Source organism: Solea solea, chromosome 14 (genome assembly GCF_958295425.1).
Source record: "Solea solea chromosome 14, fSolSol10.1, whole genome shotgun sequence".
In the NCBI taxonomy this organism is placed as follows: Eukaryota; Metazoa; Chordata; class Actinopteri; order Pleuronectiformes; family Soleidae; genus Solea; species Solea solea.
This window is the reverse complement of record NC_081147.1, coordinates 14,815,294-14,836,015: the sequence shown is the minus strand read 5'-3', so window position 1 is coordinate 14,836,015 and position 20,722 is coordinate 14,815,294. Positions and strand designations below refer to the sequence as shown.

The 20,722-nt window shown below is 40.3% G+C and overlaps 1 protein-coding gene across 7 annotated transcripts; it reads left to right on the top strand.

The window, feature by feature from the left end:
• Positions 1–668: 668 nt before the first annotated feature.
• Positions 669–19,316, top strand: ctbp1 (C-terminal binding protein 1). Of its 7 annotated transcripts, none has more exons than XM_058649003.1 (11): positions 676–816; positions 2,821–2,862; positions 3,164–3,307; positions 9,695–9,849; positions 10,946–11,090; positions 11,192–11,398; positions 11,677–11,891; positions 13,662–13,792; positions 13,886–14,013; positions 15,185–15,302; positions 15,415–19,316. In XM_058649003.1, exons 3-11 carry the CDS (start codon positions 3,247–3,249, stop codon positions 15,599–15,601), a joined length of 1,347 nt encoding a protein of 448 aa, XP_058504986.1. In that variant the 5' UTR covers positions 676–816; positions 2,821–2,862; positions 3,164–3,246; the 3' UTR covers positions 15,602–19,316. The 7 variants fall into 7 exon arrangements, with proteins under 7 accessions (XP_058504987.1, XP_058504986.1, XP_058504988.1 ...); XM_058649005.1 differs by lacking the exon at positions 676–816 and adding an exon at positions 869–1,092; XM_058649006.1 differs by lacking the exon at positions 676–816 and adding an exon at positions 1,163–1,180.
• Positions 19,317–20,722: the final 1,406 nt, after the last annotated feature.

The following is a 20,722-nucleotide window of genomic DNA, read 5'->3' as shown; positions in this document are numbered from 1 at the left end:
TCCATTTTCTATAGCTGTTTTCAGTACCTGGTTGTACTGTACACATACTGTTGGAGTTAAGTAAAAAAACATATACTGTAAAATAGTTTTCATGAGGTGGTTTGACACATACATGCACTGTATATTATGACATGTGCTGTATTTACAAATGTATGTCAGAATTGAAGAGGCTGTTGGAAAAACTGCTTAAACTGATCCATTATCAGAATTGTTGGTGATTAATTGTGTAATCGAGTTATAGTTATATTTAAATAGTTCCAACTCCACAAAATGACTTGAGAAATTAGAGAGCAAATCAGAGGTCAGATTATTTGATTAGTGTGACCCCTAGTGGCTGATTTCTGAACAATAACAATTTCTGTTAAGAACTTAACTATTCTGACTTTTCTAGCAGGTTAAACTCTACAGAGAAAAATACGATTCTGTTTTAAGAAAGATAATTTGCAAATATGGTATATGCATTTTTTTTTACATATATATATTTGCATTAGTTTATAAACCTTACTTATTGCTGTCTGCAAACAGTACATCACAATATATGACATTTGAAGTGTACACTTGTAGAAAAGTTTGTGAGACTAAGCAGTACTTTGAAAAAAAAAAAAAGAAAAAAATAGTCTATGCGTGTTTGTCAAACTCCGCCATGGGAGATGAGGGCGCTCCTTCCAGGTCAACGATGCTTTTTCACAGGCCGCCTGTCCCCTCCATAACCGACAAGCCACTTCCTCTTTTGTCTAATTTCATGGCGATCGGGAGAAAGGGAACACTACCGACGCACGCACACAGTCTCGGCACTCTTGAAAGAGTTTAATCGGGGTAAATAATTGACACATCTTGCAAGTTTCGTTTATTGGGTTATTAAATTGTCCTGTTTGGATTCACTCACTTGGGCGATTCGCCTTATTTCACAGCAGAGAGAAAAAAATTGTTCAGCCTCTGGATCAGATATTTCACATTGTAGCGCCACTCGCTGATAACAAATCGGACGAAATGGGCTCCCCCCTCCGCCTGCATCTCCCACACACGGCGGCACGCTACTTAACGGCGCTACACAGCTAACGTTAGCAACACTGCAAACGCCTGACATACATGGTAGTGGAAATACCCTATTTCACACGTTTCACAAGTTGGTAATAGTTAATTAACATCGACGAGTGTGTGTGTTGGAGATTTAGCGAGGGTGGGTGGTTTCGTTTTAATAATATTCACTTAGTTGTCAAATGTTTGTGTTTGGGTAAGCTAGCCATCATTGGCTAGCTAGCTCTCCAGCCATGTATTTAGTCAGCGTTAGCCCAAATCGCGACGCAGTTAATGTTATCTAAACTATATCTCAGTCTGAACAGGATTGTGTGGTAGGGCTGCCGTTGGACATGACTTTGTGTAATTTCTCGGTTTGCAAGGACGAGATAAAAGTTCACCATTCATTGCAAGAGCCCCGATAGCTATGGTTGGTTAGCTAGCACCTCGGGCTATATAGTTAACGGTATGCTATCGAAGGCTACGGTGTTTCCGTCAAGTTTCCTCTAAACTCCAAAACGTACCTTTATATATTTAACTGTGTACGCGAGTGGTGGTGTGTTTTTTTTAACAAAGTATACTTGACCTCAAAGTTGAACGTCATGTTTATCAACATTAACATGTGAAACAGGAAAATACTTGTGACCAAAATATCTTCAGCTAAGAAAACTAAACAAGGTTGTTCTATTGGTAGTTTTACTGCATTGACTTTGGTATTACTATGGTTTTGTTGTAGTTGTAGTTTGTGGTTCTCAAACTACCAAGTACCACCTGATAAAATATTAAGCTCTCGAAGTACCACCATTATCTCCAACGTTAAAAGTACAGTGGTGTTTAGGCCGAGCAAAGTCAGCTACAGACTTTTCAGAGGGGGCAGATTTATTCCCAATAAATTAATTTGCTCTCTCATCATCCTCCTCTTCCTCACTAGATTAAGATGGAGTGAGAAATAAGTTGACTAATTATGATAGGTTTTTGTTATTTCATTTTTTACACACTCCCTTCAGCTCCTCTCCAATCACCCTGGTATATACAGTAGAACAGTATCTGAAGTACCACCGGCGGATGCTTGTACCACAGTTTGAGATTATTTCAATATACTATGAAATTATCAAAAAGAGACAATCAAACACAGAATTAAGACAAGAAGTTCCATCCTGTCATTGTCAGTGCCATGTAGCATTTCTGGACTTTTGAAGATGCATTTCATTCAGTGGAGTTGTTCTTAATAAGAGCAATACAAAAAAAAAGTGTGGCTGACTTAGTTTTGCCAAATTCACCCAACCTATTTTCTTCCTGAATAATTTTAAACCCGCTATTTCCAAGACGAGCGGTATTCAGTTTTAGCTGAGCAACTAAAGACCCTCAACGTCTTGATAGGTTTGCTAGAATATAAAGTGCCGTTGTGATTATTTAGATGTACATGTAGATTGTACATTTTTGGTTGATCAAGGTGATTTTATTGAGCTAAATGTAATGTTATCCAGCCTCCTTAAAACAGCTATGAACTCTTCAGTCCACAGAGATTAAATTGCACTGTTTTCTGACATGTTAATCAAACAGTCATGCAATTTTACATTTATACATTATTAATGCAATAATCCACCCTTTATCACCCAAACAGCTAAAACAGGAGCACATACATGGGCTCCTGAAACAATGTGCAACTCTATTCTGTATGGAATCTTGCTATTTTACACTCTATATCTTCTTATGCCTGAAGCATAATGCAATATGAATTCATCATGAAGCACCTACATGGCATTATTACATCTGAAACACCAATATTTTCCATGTTTACAGTGCAAACTAAGTTGTGAACCTGACTGGCACATCATTTCTTGGGTGAGTGCCTGTTTAGTTGTCAACTTGTCATTGTGACAAGTCTCTTGACTTAATTCCTTTACACTGATGATTATTGGGGAAATTTAGTCTGAATTAATTTTTAAATTCTTTAACCACGATTGTTTAAATTTGTAGATCTGAATTAATTTATGGCAGGTGACCTGGTAGAGCTACATTCTATATCATATCTCCAGTTTTTCATTCATTGCATGAAGTTGTTGCTTTAATCGTATGTGCTTGTATAAACGTGTACATTATTTATTTACTTTTTTAAATGACTGACTTTCCCATTTGTGTTCAGGTGAAATTAAGTGGACATCACTAGAGGCGCTCCATAGCACTTGGATCTGTTTTTCTCGGTCCCAGGTTCAGACTGCGTAGTCTATGGCGCTGATGGACAAACACAAACAAGTCAAGCGGCAGAGACTTGACCGCATATGTGAGGGTAAGTGTTCATAATTATAAATGAAGTAAATGTAGTATGTAGCAGGCATGTTTGTTAACTTTATGTTAAAATAACACTAAGTTGCTGTAGCAAACAATTGAAGTGGATTAGGCTTTAAGTGACAGTTCAGCATTACTCTTGAACTTGCTGTTCCTACAAGCTCACCTAACTTTCATATTTCAAGGACAGAGCTTCTGGGTGTAAAGTGGATTACTACAGTTTAGTGACCCTTCATCAGTTATTTTGTGTCAGTAATTTTGAGAGTGTTGCTTTAAATCTGGTAGCAACCAGGCAAACATAAATACTCAAACAATTAAAACTAATAAATAATGAACACATGAAAACTATGCTTTTACACCTGATTGCAAAAGGTGCATGCTTTGTGTTGGGTCCACATCTAAAAACCAAACTGAATTTTAAAGATGCAAAATATTATTGGCACACTATCTGTGCTGGCCGATGTTGACTTCAAAATGTATTATTGGATATCGGCATACACGCCAAAATCCCCCAATATGACTAATTGCCTAAACAGTTGGCTGAATACCTTCTATGTGTGTGCCCTCTACAACTGTTATTTTATTATGTTTATTTATTTTGCACAATGAAGAAAATTTATTTTTACATCTGCTGCAACATTACCATGCAAAATATTTAGCTAATTTCACAACAGAGGAGATAAAATTACCTCTGCAGTTGGGCGTAAGGAAAAATGTTTGTGTACTGGTATCTGTTATTGGCCTAAGCACCCCCAATATATCAGCATATCAGATATCCTGCATCCCTAAAGAGGCTATCACTTTTTCCTCCACATTCTCTCCAACCATTAATTTCCTACCACTTTATTCTCCACATGTGGGTAGCAGGGGGCTTGAGCCAATCCCAGCTGACATAGGGCAAAAGGCAGGCTAAACCCTCACACCTAGGCCATATTTTATTTCTGATATATTTATAGAAAGTCTGTCAACCTGATTGGGATCAAGTGCAGTTCTCTTTATTTACAATATTACCATCAGATGAGAACATGAGTCTCAGAGTGCATAGATGTCCCTGGTACACACAGATATTTATGAGCCAGTTTACTAGTTTTGACTAGGTTATTAGTGGGTGTTCGGTGCACTGCAGAAACTGGGGCGGGTCAGAATATCAATTTGGTGATCTATCATCGTCCTTCCTCGACAATTGATACAGGAGGACAGACATTGAGATTTAAATAAAGGCGCTCTAAAGTAAACTGTCACTTGCTTGGGCATCAGTACTTGATATCTCCTCATGGTGGCGAGATGCTCCATCCCTGTTCAGTACATTTACTTTATGCACTTGGTTCTCCATGTTGTGCATATAGAAATCCTTTACTGTACCTGACGTTTTGTTTTCTTCAGTTCAGACAGATATCGTGATGTACCGCTATATGATTGTCTTGCAATATATTGATTGTCACAGAATCATTGTATCATGATATTATTAATATCATGGACCATGTCCGTCGCATCGCGAGGTACCTTGTGACTCCCACCCCTGGCAAAGTTTGCCTCTCAAATGTTGTAGCTGCTGTGCCTACAGCTGACACTATTCATATGATTTGGTAGGAAACCTTGTGTGTTCCTTCTGCTGGATTATAAGGGGTACCTCTTAAATAGGCGCTAATGAGATGGCAGCCTGCATTCCGAGCACATAATTACAATTTGAATTGAACACTACATCCCACTTTTGAAATAATACAGAATTTTCGAATAAAAAGTTACTGCCCTAATCCCTACTGATTTTTTTTCATTCTGCACCTGCATGTATGTATCAGATCGTAGCAAAGCCAGATATGACTTATTTTAGACTAGAAAAAAAAATACATGTCATGTCAAATTATTATTATTATTATTATTATTAATAATAATAATAATAATAATAATAATAATAATAGTAATACATCAAATTTATATAGCCTTTTCTAGACACTCAAAGACATTATGATTTTAAAAATGTTTTTCTATATTTAGTTTTGGGTGATTACCACTCTTCATCTAATTTACTAACGTGTTGTTTCTGATCATTTGGACCTAGTGCTGGGAGGTATACCAGCTCATACCAAAACTTTTTTTTTTTAATGATACAATGTTTGTATACCGCAAGACTGGTATGACAAACGAAATGTGGCACAGCAAAATACTGTTTGAGGCGTGACGCTTTTCACTGCTGCACCACACATACTACTTGTACATAAGTACAAGCACAAGTAGAGTTGCAACTAATGATTATTTTTATAATCGATTAATCTGTCGATTATTTCACGATTAATCGATTAATTGTTTGGTCCATAAAATTAAGAAATGTTGATCAGTTTTTGTCACACCTGGAAATTATTGTTTTGTCCACAAACCCAAATTATTTGATTTCTTTGTTATATGGAGCAAAGGAACCAGAAAATATAATAATATAAAATTTAAGAAGCTGAAACAGTCAGAAATCTTGTTTTAATCATGAAAATAAGTTTCAAACCGATTAATCGATTATCAAAATAGTTGACAATTAATTTAGTTATCGATTAATCATGTAATTGTTTCAGCTGCAAGCACAAGTAACTTTGTTAGTATTTTGAGCAATGAGGACAGAAAACACATATTAGAGTACCAATAATGTATGACGTTACATGTGCACACACTCGAATTGCCGTTTCCTCTCCCTTGCTTGACCGCGAGCAGACACACACTCAATTGCACCACTCCCTTCCTCCTGTCGCTAAATAAGAGCAGACACACACTCACGACTGTGCCTCGTGCTGGAGCACTCATTCATGCTCATGAAATTTTGAAAAAAACATGATATAAATTATTGGCCATCCATCCATGTCAATGTTCTGTCAAGCTTATGCAGTCATGACCTAGACACTTAAGATTACAAAAAGAGACAGTATTTTGAGCTGGAGGAAAGTGGAGAGTAGACGATGTAGATCAGACATAATGGTGCACTAAAATGGAGGGAACAGTCTGGGAACGTCTCAGGAGACGGGTGAGATAGAGAGGACAAGGTGAAGGGTCGTGGGTTAGGGAAACGGGCCAGCTGTCTCTTTAAAAAAAGACAACAGCCCAAACCGACCTCGGCTTCAGCCTTGGCTATGCTAATGAGGTTAGTGCTGGTTGGTTGGCCCACAGAGGAGCCACATGTGATTGGAGGTTGGTTATGGGGGAGGTGCTGGGCGTGGATGACAGCTGGGATCCAGCCAGCCAAGAGCAGGCTGACAGAGAGAGAGAGAGAAAAGCAATAGAGGGAGAGTGAGGCAAGAGAGGGAGAGAGAGGAAGACAGGCCGGCAGACTTCATAATGCAAGGTTAGGCCCTGTGCTCATGTGTTTTCTATTTTGGTATGTGTTTTTGAAATGTGTGAACCATGGAGGGGGGATCTAAGAATTGGGTGTGGTGCAGCTCTGTATGTGCAGTTTCTCTTTTATGTTCAGTGCAAATTGGTGTCGCAGCAGCGTAGAGTAGGAACTGAATAACCAAGTGTGTGTAGCTGCGTCTGGGTGGAGTACCGCTGCTTGCTGCATTATCATCGTTTGCTGCCCCTCCCCCCACACCTCTTATTCCTCTAACTGTGGCCAGAGGGAGAGAAGAGGAGGAGGAGGGAGTGAAGGGAAAGAAAGGGAGGAGTGGGGGAGAATGAATGAATCACTGAATGAATTGTATTGTGTGTGCGGCCATGCTTTAGCTTCGTAGGCCCTGGGTATACCACTGTCTTTTACTCATGTTACTTTGTATGTAGTAGGCCTGCTTTTATGTTTCCAGAAGTATTTTTTACAGGGTGTCTTTTTGATTGTGGCCCCTTGGGTTTTTCTACATAGTAAGCACCTCTTTGTGCTTTCAGTTTGTTTCTGAAGGCCTGCTAGCATTCTTGAGCCTGTTGCAATGTATGTGAATGACAATGCTAAACTGAGCACAGCAGATTTGTACCAGACTGTATGGTTTTCATTCTGTTCTTGCCACAGTACGTTTAATGCATGTATTGGGATTGGGAAATGATCAGATGCTAGGGGAAGTGTTTGCAAATATTTGTTTTCCATCCACGGCTACCAGCTCCCATCTCGCCATTACCTCCTGCCCTCTGCCCAAGTAAATGTTACAGATAGACACACTCCCCCACCCTGGGAGACATAACACACACCTGTCACGCAGCAGGGACAAGATAGTGTGTATTGGTGCATGTGTGGGATTTGTTCAAGCCAAGAACTGCTGACATGGAAATAGGAGAGCAAGGGAAAGGTGTAAAAGGCAACCCTAATATAACCATTAGTGTTTATTTAATCTATTTTAGTATGTTAATACTAATGTACTGTTCTAAATTTGCATTAGTTTCTTTTTTAATTTGTAACATTTCTCTCAATAAATCCCCCACGGTAATAAATAAATAGCCACGGTGCCCAGTAAGAAATGTGGAGAATCAGAAAAATAGGAAGGAGGGACTCTTTCAGACGGGAGAATTTGGGTCATGACTAAGACCCCCACATGAACCCCCACATGAACCCCCACCACACTCCCTCACCTCTGCCTCCCCCCAACTCCCACCAGTGTGTGCTCTGCTCATACTGTAGATGAGGTCAAGTTCCCAGAATTTGAAACCTGATCAAAAGGGCTGTTTGATTAACCTGCATCTGACTTTCACCTTATGAAGAGACTAGAGAAAAAAGATTGGAGCAGAAAGGAGATAGATTGATGCAGTCTTCTTGTATCTTGTGTTTGTGCTGCACACATTGCTAATCAGAGCTAGAGTTTAATATCAAGTAGGCCATGATGCTGGACACACTCCATTTCCCATCACAGATATAGTTACACATTACTTTTGTGACCAAATAAGATAACAGACACACACACACACACTCACAGACACACTCTCACTCTTCTTATGGTGCTGCTGGAGATGGAAAAATTGGAAGAAACGCCATAAAGTCAGAATTATTATTGTTTAAGTGCAGTAGATTGTCCCATTAACTTGAGTCACGTGTAAAGCGGGGTTTTTGTGAGGGTATGATGACTTGCATCACATGGGGGAGTCTAGACATGAGAACAACAGACTGTAGAGTCACTTACCTCCAGCTAAATTTTAAATGTAGAGAAAGCACTCAGACAGTGCAACCCTAAAAGCTCCTGGCCATATCCAGATTAGGGGTGGGTGATGGGGACAAAAAATAGGATGCTAGCGAGAGGTCATGTGATCATGTAGGCCCACTCTAGTGGTCATGTGATGCTGAATTTTGCTCATTGCTGCAGCTAGGAGGGCTTCTGCTGCATGCATTCAGGGAATGCAGAGTTAAATGTTTTAGTACGGTATGTATTTTTGTGATTCAATTGGGAATAGTACCAAAAATAACCATCAATTTTTGAGCTTGACCAACTCCACCCACGGCAGTTGGCTGATTGGGCACCGAAAAACGTCACTCCCTTGCGACGGGTGTTTCTTCACCGCCTGCAGTCTATTTTCACACAAAGTTCAACGTCTTGTTGAGAAAATCAGCCACAAACCGAGCAGGAACGGAAGCTGCTGGATGTCCTCCATTGTTGCCCTTTGTGTTGTCTTCTGTGTCACATCTGATGTCAACGTTCGTTGTCGTTGCATTGGTACATCACACTATGAATCGTCCACAGCCCACACCCGGCCTACCAACGCAAGCCTAACCCAGGGCTTTACTGTTCCAAACCGTACCGTTCTGTACAAAAACAGATTGTGCCATGAAGTAAACACGATATTAGTGCATTTTTCATAATTTTTTGCAGAATAATTCAAATACATTTAAATACAATTTAAATGCATCTTTAAAACAACAATAACGGTATTACCGTAGATGATATATCTTTCCCACCCCTTGTCCATATCACCACCAAAATCGAATCATTTCTTCCCTGGGCCATAACTTACATGCCCAAAAATTTCATCAAAAACCATCCTTTACTTTTTGAGTAAAGCTGTTCACAGACAAACAGCCATAAAAAAAAATGAATTCCTTTGTGGAGGTAGTAAGATGGAAATAGGTCATTGATTGCTTGATTCCCACTTGCCCTTTGATTTGCATCTACCCCGCTCTCTCCTCGTTTCACACTTTCTTGTCAAAGGAAAAATGTAAAATAAGACAAAAAAAACTATGGAAAGTGGCAGTTTGATTCCCTTTGATTTAGCTGAACATTTAACAAGTCTAAGGATTAAGTAAATTATGTGTTATCTCTCACTGTGTGAAAAGAATTTTACTTTTCCTGTATTGCTGAATACAGTGTGATAATTGTCAATTTATCCTTAGCCCAGCATTAAACATTGATATTTTTTTGTCCTGGATTTATGTTGGTCCTTACTTATTTAGCTGGATTTATTAATATCTCAACCATAAGCCTTTTTCCTCTTTTTGGACCAGGTATCCGACCCCCTATCCTGAATGGACCAATGCATCCGCGGCCCCTGGTGGCCCTGCTGGACGGCCGTGACTGCACTGTGGAAATGCCTATCCTTAAAGATGTGGCCACAGTAGCCTTCTGTGATGCCCAGTCTACACAAGAGATTCACGAAAAGGTAGAGGAGACACATTTATCCACATAATCACAAGACACAGCCTTGGGCGAAGGACAACAATTTCAGTTTGTAGTATTAAAGTAACCAGCCATTCCCAAATGTAAGTGTGCCAGGGCCCACTTTGAAATCTGAAAATCCTCTTTACGCCCACCCAAACCTTAAATCACGACTCTGATCAACACACAAGACTAGGACCAATAATTCCTATATGTATTATTGTTTTCATGTGAACATGGGGATACAAGAATTGAGTGCATATCAATATTCAGTCCACTTAACTTTATTTGTGAACTTGCATATCTTTCAACACATGCATGTGGTCATTACAGCTGGTCTCCATGTAATATTTCAAAGATTTAGCTTCACAACAAAGTGCTCACTCTCAAAGTGCATTATTATCTGGCGACATGAATAAAAGTCTGAATTAATTTACAAATTGAAATTGAAATTAAAATTAAGTGCAAATACTGAAATGTTGAGTGTTGACACATTCACTAACATATCCTTCTGTTGGTAACAAGAAATAAGCTATGTTCCGGCATCTATTTGACGGATCAACATATACGGTGACACCTGCTATACTGGGCCAGAACACATTCTTTAAAATCATTTAAATGACATGGCTTTGTTTTATTTCTGAAGATCTGATATAAATTTTACATCAATTTAAAACTCAAATACAAAAGGGAAATTACATTTATTTATATTGAATGCAGTACTGTCACACTTTGGGAGTCGCTGAAGTAACCCATATATGTATGTGAATGTATGAATGTATTTTCATATATATCCCTTATAACATTAACCTGCCAAGGGACTACAGGCAGGAATTAGCCTCATGCTACAACCTGGTATATTTGAATGTTTATGGATTGTCCCTTTCCTTAAATAAATAAAAACATTTATTTATTTATTTTTTTTTTTTTAAATGCACTGTATCCTAAATTAATTTGATTTCTTCATTTGTGTCTCCAAAAAACAGCTGACAGCATTCTTTGTGACTGTTGTGCATGTCCCTTTTATAAATGGTGCAAAATCTTCATCTTTACTCCATTTTAGTATGAAGAATAGTTCAAATTGCAGTCTTTCTTTTTAGGTGCTAAATGAGGCAGTGGCTGCCTTGTTGTACCATACCATCACTCTGTCCAGAGATGATTTGGAAAAGTTTAAAGGCTTACGTGTAATTGTGAGGATTGGCTCTGGCTTCGACAACGTTGACATCAAAGCAGCTGCTGAGCTAGGTGAGCTAACCCAGAAAAGCGCATAAAACGTTTTTCAATATTCCTCGTGACAGGTGCCTTTTGTGCTTATATTTTCCTCCTCCTTCAATCCCTGGATGCAGGCATTGCTGTCTGTAACGTGCCAGCATCCTCAGTGGAGGAGACAGCCGACACTTCGCTATGTCTCATCCTGAACCTGTACAGGCGAGTCACCTGGATGCACCAGGCCCTCAGAGAGGGAACCCGAGCCTCCAGTGTAGAGCAGATCAGGGAGGTGGCAGGTGGTGCTGCTCGTATTCGCGGCGAGACACTGGGAATAATCGGCCTGGGTGAGTGAGAGATTGGATGGTGTGGTTAGATTTGTTGTGGAGCATTATTGTCACATAATCAAGTAGTGCCTTTTAATTTGGGATTGAATGTGTCATTGCTAAGTTATGTTTGGACATTTTCTGCCAAAGCCCTTCAGGGGATCAGGTTAATCTAAGCTGACAGTTCATCAACTGTCAGCTTAAACAATATGCTGTAGGACTTGTTTGGAATTTATGATTTCTGTTTTGGTTCTAACAAGGTCAGTGGCTGTATGTAACTTTGTTTTTTTCTTGTGCAGGGCGTGTTGGCCAAGCAGTGGCTCTGCGGGCCAAGGCCTTTGGTTTTGGCGTGATCTTCTATGACCCTTACCTGCCTGATGGCGTGGAGCGATCACTAGGACTCCAGCGCATGGCAACACTTCAGGACCTGCTAATCCACTCAGACTGCGTGTCCCTGCACTGCAGCCTTAACGAGCACAACCACCACCTCATTAATGACTTCACCATCAAACAGGTGCTTAGATTAAAATCTAAATCTGTAAAACACAAAATGTCTAATATTTGCCCCTTTAATAACACATATTCTTTTTTTAAGGTGTTTATTTAAAATAATGCAAATCAATAGCCTCAATCTTAACACTGTTATATTAGAATTATACAGTTCTTCATCTGGTAGGGGGTAACCATACCTACAGTACTGTGCAGAAGTCTTAGGCCACCATTAGTTTTGTTGTTTTAGCAATGCTATAACGACTATAGAGGATAATTATTTCTATTTCATGTTACTGGAACACATGAAAATATGTATGTAGTTTTTTGTTCTCTACAGGTGTGAAGTATTTAGTGTGATCTACCTTTATACTTGAACAATAACACAGCTCTGTTAATACTGGAGTGGAACCTCAATTAATGTTACTGGTAAATCCTGTGTTTGTCCTACTATTTCATTTAAAGAAGTATCTGCTGTAAAAAACGCCAGGTTTATTCAAGACATGCTTGAGCATTACATACACATGTTGCATGAGTAAAACTCATTGACAGCTCACTAATATATAAGACCAGCTTTAAGTCGCATCACTTCATTCCAAATTCCAATGATCACAGAATTTGACAGACAGAAAAAACAATAGAGCTGGGAGTTCCTGAAACTTGCACAGTGCTGTATATTTGTGCCATTTCTTTTGTGTCATTAAGTTTTACACTGGCCTTCATTTATCAAACTTCCGTAGAAACCGGTGCATATTCAGGTGTAAATGTCACCCTGTGTACACAATCAGGCTTTGATAAATGTGGTGGGAATACCACACCCCCATTCATTCATGGCTTCGAGACCTCACACCTTGAGTTTACAACACTGAAATATGGAACACAACCAAGAAGAAATGTGTTGAGGCAGAAAATAATCATCATACGGTCAGAATTTCGAAATAACAAGGTGATTGTTTTTTAGCCTGAAAAGTGGGATCACAGGAATTCACAAGGCAACAGTGTGGAGAGAAATCACTGCTGCTGTGAACAGCAATGGTGTTGACAGAGTTTTGAATATTTAATTAGCGCATTTGTGACATTGCACAAGTCGTCATATATTAGAACGTATTGCCTAGACCTGTCACTGACCCAGACTGAGGAGGTGCTGAGGGTAGGGGGGTCTGCTTCAGTGTAAGATGGCACAGACCTGTGTCTGCTGTTAGGTAATGGTAAATATTTAAACGTGCCACATTCACAATAAACACACATCTGCAGAGTTTGAATGTTTTGAATTTATTATTAGTCATACACTTGTACAGGTGTAAATACACCCTTGGACGGATTGTTATCCGATCTGCCAAACTACTTCAGGAGGTGTTCGAAGACACTGAGCAGAAGTGTAAATGCAACAAGTCTGATGCATCTCTGCTCTACCCACAACTACATGAGCGGAAATACTTTGGTTGCTCGCAGCAGTCTCTCTGCTTTCGTCGGCTTTCTGCTTGTCGAAGACGATCACGATATGTTGACATTCTAACAACTGGCCATGAGCGAACATTGTTGTGGTCAGTGATGTAATTGGTCATTCAGGAAACACCTAACATTAAGAAGCTGGAATGGGGGCAAATTGCCACCTAACATAATGGAGCTGGACACATTTGATTCAATGAATGGATTCCATACGAGTGTTTGTATACTGGAACAGTAGTCCAACTAAACTGCATGGAATTCTATTGACTGGTTGTTGTCGAAAGATATATAGATGAAGATCTGAATATTTCCCAACATTAGTGTTTATTGTTGTATTTTGCTTCAGATGCGTCAGGGAGCTTTCCTGGTAAACACGTCAAGAGGGGGTCTAGTTGATGAGAAAGCATTGGCTCAAGCCCTGAAAGAGGGACGGATACGAGGGGCTGCCCTGGATGTCCATGAGACAGAACCCTTCAGGTAACATGAGAAATCCCTTTCTAGTCATGTGCGCACACAGATGTGCATGATAACATCTTCATCTCCCCTCTTTACCTTTCCCCTCCTGAACAGCTTTTCAACAGGCCCTCTGAAGGATGCTCCCAACTTGATCTGTACCCCGCACACATCCTGGTACAGTGAGCAGGCCTCTGTGGAGGCTCGTGAGGAGGCAGCCAGGGAGGTTCGGCGCGCGATCACTGGTAAAGTATAGTTGGGAACATTTTAATTTCTTGTAGCCAAAGCAAACAAAGAACCATGTCCTGAACAAGTCAAACAATTTGATATATGATTTGTTGATACTGCCTGAAAAAGGTAATGGATTGTGACCACAAAATTGGTGCAAGCTAATATAATAGTAAAAATAAAGAAAACAAGGAATTCATAGTTGTGAATTGCTGCCTCAGCCTTCCAAACTAATCGCAACTAATCCTTGAAAGTTTGTGAATTTACATTTCAAGGCCCTTGAAAGGTTTTGAAAATCGCCTTGAATAGATACGAGTCATTGTAAGTGCTTGACATTTGTGCAAGAAAGAGTTTCAAGCCCGCATTGCTTGATGTACGTAGACTAGAGCTACACAGAGCAAACGTCGAGTCGTAATTACTAGCGTTGTTCCATTCAGAACAATGAGCTAGTAATGTGAAGCAGGAGAGAGCAAATTACAGGATAACAGGGAAATGAAAATTCCAAGATCTCTAAGACTGGCTTGACCAGGGATCCCAAGGACAATCACTTTTTCAAATGCAGAGCGTGCTGCAAATCAAAAGCGGACGCCATGGGCATAGTGGCTCTTACAAGTTGCCCCCCCATCTTAAGCTGTGTCAGCACATTTGGTCCTTGAATTTAAGGGAATTGGCCCTGGAAGGTCCTTCAACAGTCCTTGAATTTGATGCCAACCAAGGTGTGGGAACCCCGTTTTGAGCCGGCATTACACAGTCACACTGCCTTTACTAAATAGGAAACTCAAAAACATTAAGTCAACGTATACAAAGAAAAGCATAAAACTTTATTTTAAATGTATGTGTGGCTGTCGGCTGCTATTCTGACAGCCCAGTTGACAAATCGACATTTTTCTGATGGTTTCAACATATCCTCTGCTGTTCCTTGTGGTACTTATTCAGTGTGATGGGCTTCCAGGCTGTATAGTTTGAACTCAAACAAGTTTTTAAGGCTTGAGTTTGGACTTTCCCACCCATGTTCAAATAGAAATGCGAATTTCGGATTAAAAAGTGAGAGTCCTAGTGGCTTTACCGTTTGTTTTTATATTTGCAAATGACGTGAAATGTGAAGCTCATGTTGTGTACAGATGATGCCATGACCAGCGTGAATATTGTTTTCGTATGTCACAGTAATCCTCCTATTTTCTGCTGTAGGTCGTATCCCTGACAGTCTGAAGAACTGTGTGAATAAGGAGTACCTGATGGCAGCTTCTCAGTGGTCCAGTATGGAAGCAGCCACTGTTCACCCAGAGCTTAACGGAGCCACTTACAGGTGTGTGTAGTGAATGTAGGAGATGTGAGTGGACATCGGACATGGGGTATGAGTCTGAAGGCAGAAACAATGAGCTTTCACATGACTGATGGGGTTTCTGTCCCTGTTTCAGATTTCCTCCCGGTCTGATCAATGTTGCAACAGCAGGCGGTCTCCCTGGAGCAGGCACAGGGGTTGAAAGCATTGTTTCAGGCTCTCTGCCGCATGGCATTGCCCCAGTCTCTCACCCTCCTCATGCTCCCTCTCCGGGGCAACCTACGAAGGCCGAAGCCGACAGAGACATCCCCTCTGACCAATAGCCCCCCCTGCCACCGCCAGCACATTCCGTCACCAATGGAAATCACCCCAACATCAGACACAACCCCTCCAGTAAATCGGGCAGCACCAGTTTGACCTGATGTGGATTTTACCGTCTTGGTCTTCAGATCACATAACCAGCCCAGGAGTGACTTATCCCCATCTCCCCCTGCATCCCACCCACATCCCTCCAGAACACACAGACGCATCCCTCCATCCAAGTCTTCATGTCACTCACTCACCCACCCACCCACCATCCCCTCTGCCCTCCACTTACCCACGTCAGCAATAACTGTTCTCAAGGATTCAAAGATTGGATTGGATTGGTTATTTCCTTAGTTGGCTGTTGTTTTAATGGAAAGATGATCTGTTGTGGTTCTAGATGTTAATGTTTTGTTTGTAAAAAAAGAAAAAGAAAAAAAATAGCATTTCTGACATGAGGCTTTACAGTCTCCTGCCTCTGGTAGTTCACCTATGACTCAGACCATGAGGCACAGAGGCAGAAAGTTTGAAGCCTCTCTTTGTACATTAATGGCTCATGTTACTGCTCTAACTTTCTTCTTAACTTACTCTTTTTTTTTTTTTTTCCCTCTTTCCCCCCTCCATCTTTCTTGTGATGGTGGAATATGTGTACTAAAGTAAACCAGACAGAATCACAACTAGTACATCTTATCCTGTCCTTCCCATCAGGCGTCTTGCTACCCCCCTTAGCCCAGTTTTACTCTTAGTATCACCCCCGGCACAGTCGGCTTGCTCAACAGAGCGATCCATATTGCTGTCAGCTAACAGTGATGCTCTAAGATTTGCATAGTATATTTTATATGCTCAGATCACGCTATAGTCAACAAACCCTGATGGAGCGATACACCAGATCTTTTATTTGTCTGCTGTGATAGTCCATGTTACGGACATTCAGTCCTGTATTTACATGTTTTGTCCCTCATGGTTTATGTCTAAACATAAAAGCTTAAAGGATCATATCGGAGATCACCTCGGCATAAATTTCTGTCTCATGCGTGCAGCCAGAGTGCTGCATGTTAGGTCTTTACACACGGTGCCCATACAGTGTCAAACACAGTGGCTTTTTCTTATAGGAGAAACGGCAGCATGCCAGGGGTGTCACCAGCAGAGGGCACTGTCTAAGTGCTCACAGCCCAAAGCTGCATGCAGCTCCTCTCCCAGACTGGTCCAGTTAACAGGTTAGTTTTGGTGATGAAGAACATTATCAATCACACACTGCCGGACGTTCAGAACACCAGACGGGTGACTGGGGATTGATTTGCGTCTTTTAGTTTGATAACATCGCACTGCATCCCAACACCACCACTCCACACCCACCCACTCGCCTTTCCTCCCTCCACTCTTCTTCCACTGTCATCACCAACTCTTCACATCTGTTCATGCACCAGTATGCACCCACCAATTCCTTTAAGCAGAAGGGGACAGTCAATATTAGATTACCTGTAAGAGAGAAAGGACGGAGTTCTGGCATGCTGGCTTTATTGATGACAGCGGTTTGTGTGTGTGTGTGTGCCGGTGATTTGTGCGCCTGTTTTTGTGTTCCCTCACCCTGCTATGATAACATGCTGTTGTCTTTCCAAAGGAATAGTTCCTAGAAGTAACTCTTAAACGCTGTTGCCCTGGTGTCAAGGGAACACCTTTCTAGTACCTCAGTAACAGATATTGAATGTACCGTGCATACCCTTTTATTTTTTGTACAGATTTTCTAGATACTTAACTGTTCTTTTCCAGAAGGGTTGTGAAATTGTAGCAGTAATGATACATAAAAAAATTTTGCCCCATCAAACAAATTTACAAAATCCCTGTAGGTTCTCTATAGGTTTCTGAATACTCAGGCTTTAAAACCAGTGTGTCTCTTTCCCTATAGCTTAATTTCCTCAAAAAACATTCAGCACAATGCTTTCCCATTTGTAGACTTCAGACAGTAGTTGCTGTGTTTGACCCACATCTTACTGGCTAATTAAAAATTAGGGGGTGAAAAACATAGGCAGTCGTTGGGGTCTGCAAGTTCCCTTTTTCTAGAGGAGTAGTAGTAGAAGTTTTGTTTTGTTCACTCACTTTATTTGTCAAGCTGCTCTTATCAGTAGTGCATGTGAGGTAATTTTCTAGGGGAAGTACTATTGGCTTAAAAAAATTGGTGTCATCATGCTGTTTCCCGTTGCTCCCCAGGCTCCTCCCCCTCAAGAGTGTTGTCACCTCAAGTTGCCATTTTTTGTCGTGGTCAGTTTCCAGTGATGTACAGTTTTCTCCTTAGAGTGTATGAGACATGGAGCATGTCCTTGTCCTGAGATGCTCGGCTCCTCTGTCATGTGATGAGTATATATTTTTAAAAAGATAACCCCCATAGTTTGGATTAAAAGCATTATAATAATCTTAAATTTTGCTGTTGATGATTATATATATATACATATATATATTCAGTTCAGCAGTGCACTGTTATGAGAACCATTCTGTTTTTATCGTAGGATTTCATTTTTATGGATATGCTGTCTGTGTTCTACATGTTGTACTGAAACATTTCAGAAAAAAAAACGAGATCCTCTCCTGGTGACTTTTTTAATATATATATATCTATCTATAATATATATATATATTATCCCAACTGTCCTTTTCAGCTGATATCCTCTGGGCCTTACTTATTCTCTCCCTGTAAAAGTAGCTGTTATAGAAAGTCGCCATGGAACCACTCACTGCCTTAATACAGTTGACCACAGCAGGTGAAGTCAGAGACGCACCCAGTCGAAAAGAACGAGCCACGATCGAGGCCACACCGCAAAAAGCTTCGCATCCCAACAGGCCTAAATCAACAGCACCTTGCATCTCTTTAGTGATCAACCATGTTTAGCCTTGTGTAGTCACTTTTTTCGACAAACACGTGAATCCAGTGTGATTTCTTAATGTGCATTATTGCTATTGCTTTTTTCCTCCTAGTGTTAAAAGTCAAGTCAGGCCGTCGGTGTGAATATGCGTCGGCTAGCAGATAAGCACAGTGTATATGCTCACAAAGCCACATCTGATATTTCACTCTTGGGTGTGAGAATGCCGCTCTCCCCAACCACCACTACAACCACGCTGGGGCACTTGAAGCATTTTCAGAGTAAGAGGACATTGCAGACACTGGTGTGGTCTTTTAAAAAAGAAAAGTAAAAAAAGAAGCAGAAATTTCCGGTGAGAATCGGTCACTTTTTTCTCAGGGTCTAAATGCACACATATCCTCCAGCAGTCGCCCTCTGTCTCGTGTCCCTCATCCCAAGTTTTCTACCCACAGAATGTAGAAAAGTCTCCTGCATTTTTAGAAACTCCGCTTGTCTCATTCCCCTTTTGTGCACAGGTCTGTACTTTTTTCCTGTTATGCTTTCCTTTAGCACTGACATCTAACCATCTAACAAGGAATGAATGAATGAATGTTTGAAAGTGACTGTGTGTAATGTTAAAATTGGGAAATGTATTTTTACAACATGTGAACATGTTTTTTGGTTTGTTTTTTTCCACCCACTCTCATTGTGAATTTTTTTTTTTCTTTCACCAGACTGCAAAAACGAAAAGAAAAAACAAAATGAAAAAAAAATCTCCTGTAACTAGGCTCTTAAGCTTTATTTTGTTTTGTTTACTTTTTTATTAGAAACAATCATGTTTGTGATGGTAACTTCCGATGGTAAACTCCACACCGTATTTTAATAAAATCTTTAAAAAATTGCTGCTGTTTTTAATTTTCCACAGGACACGTTCTTTATTTCTACAGGGATTTGTTGTATTTTAAATACTGACCTCTTGGATCACTATGTTTGAAAATGTTTCTGTACTTAATGATACTTTTTAGTGAGTTGATCAAAACTAATGCTAGTTGCCATTATGTAGTAATTACACCTGGCAGCTTAAGGACACGGAGGTGTTTGCAGAACTTTTGCTGTTAACAAAGTTGTTTGCTACCACAGTTTGTCAGCTCTTTTATATAACAATATGTGGTTATGTTGTGCTAGAACAGCACAGCTTTTACAAGTGGGAAGATTAGGTTGGGAGTATCGGGAAAGAGTTTGTGCTTCGACCCACAGGGCACAGTGGAGGCGGAGCGTTATCAGCCCCAATTGCTACCACATGCATATAACCAGGAGTCTGCTCTTAAAATGGAGAAAAGGCACTGGGAGCTGAGGTCCACTCACAGGGGGCCCAGACTAAAGGCTCTGGCATCTTTGTCAATCACATAAGGTGAGGCACGGTTGTGTTTTTGAACCATGCATTTCATTCATTACGTAATGTCAGTGTTTGTCAGTATCCTGGAAAAATAAAGTCCATTAATATAGCTTTGGACTTGTTCAGCAGCAGAAGCAGAGCTGTTTTCAGGTAATTAGTACACACTCTTCCTAGTCACAAACTGAGGTGGCTACTTTACCTGCAATGCTAACTCAGCCACTAGCAGTTTAGTGTGACACTGGCCATTTAATTACCAGTACTGTTAACCCAATACAGTGGAAGCTGGTGTGGTCTTCTGCTGTTGAAGCCTGCTTTGGGGTTTGATGTGTTCTTCTGCATACGGTCTGGTCATTGCCCACTGACCTCTGACCTCAACAGAGCATTTTCACCATTCTGATGCTTTGTTGGAATTTCAGCAGGTCATCTACGCAGCTGAATGCACAAAGATGGTGTCACGTGAGTAGCTGATATTTGCAATGAAAAGCAGTTTGTATGTGATAAAGTGGCTGGTGAGTGTGGCTGTGTGATGAAGCCTTGATGAAACCTGATTTATAGCATGTATAGTATATAGCATGCTATTTGTAGCTTATCCAGATTCAATGACTCTTTGTTTGAGGACAGTTTACAATTATGTCTCCTGTGGACGGTGTCAGGTTAGTGATAGGCTTTTTTAAAAATATCTTTAATCTACCAAACAATACAGTGTTGACATTTTCTCAGACTGACCAAAATGCTAGCATTAGCATACTCACAATGCTAATATGCTAACAGCTTACATAACCTTTTCATAGTGTGTGTTTTTCATGTCTGCATTAGAAAAAAAATAGCTGAGGCACAATATAAATTAATTAATTAACAATTTAAAACTTCAAATATACCAATTATTAACTCTGGAGAGCTGGAGAAAGCAC

Coding starts and splice junctions, on each gene's coding strand:
- ctbp1 (XM_058649004.1), top strand. CDS start 3,247: ATGGCGCTGATGGACAAACACAAACAAGTCAAGCGGCAGAGACTTGAC. Junction 9,850..10,945: donor CACAAGAGATTCACGAAAAG/GTAGAGGAGACA, acceptor CTTTCTTTTTAG/GTGCTAAATGAGGCAGTGGC. Junction 15,303..15,414: donor CTTAACGGAGCCACTTACAG/GTGTGTGTAGTG, acceptor TCCCTGTTTCAG/ATTTCCTCCCGGTCTGATCA.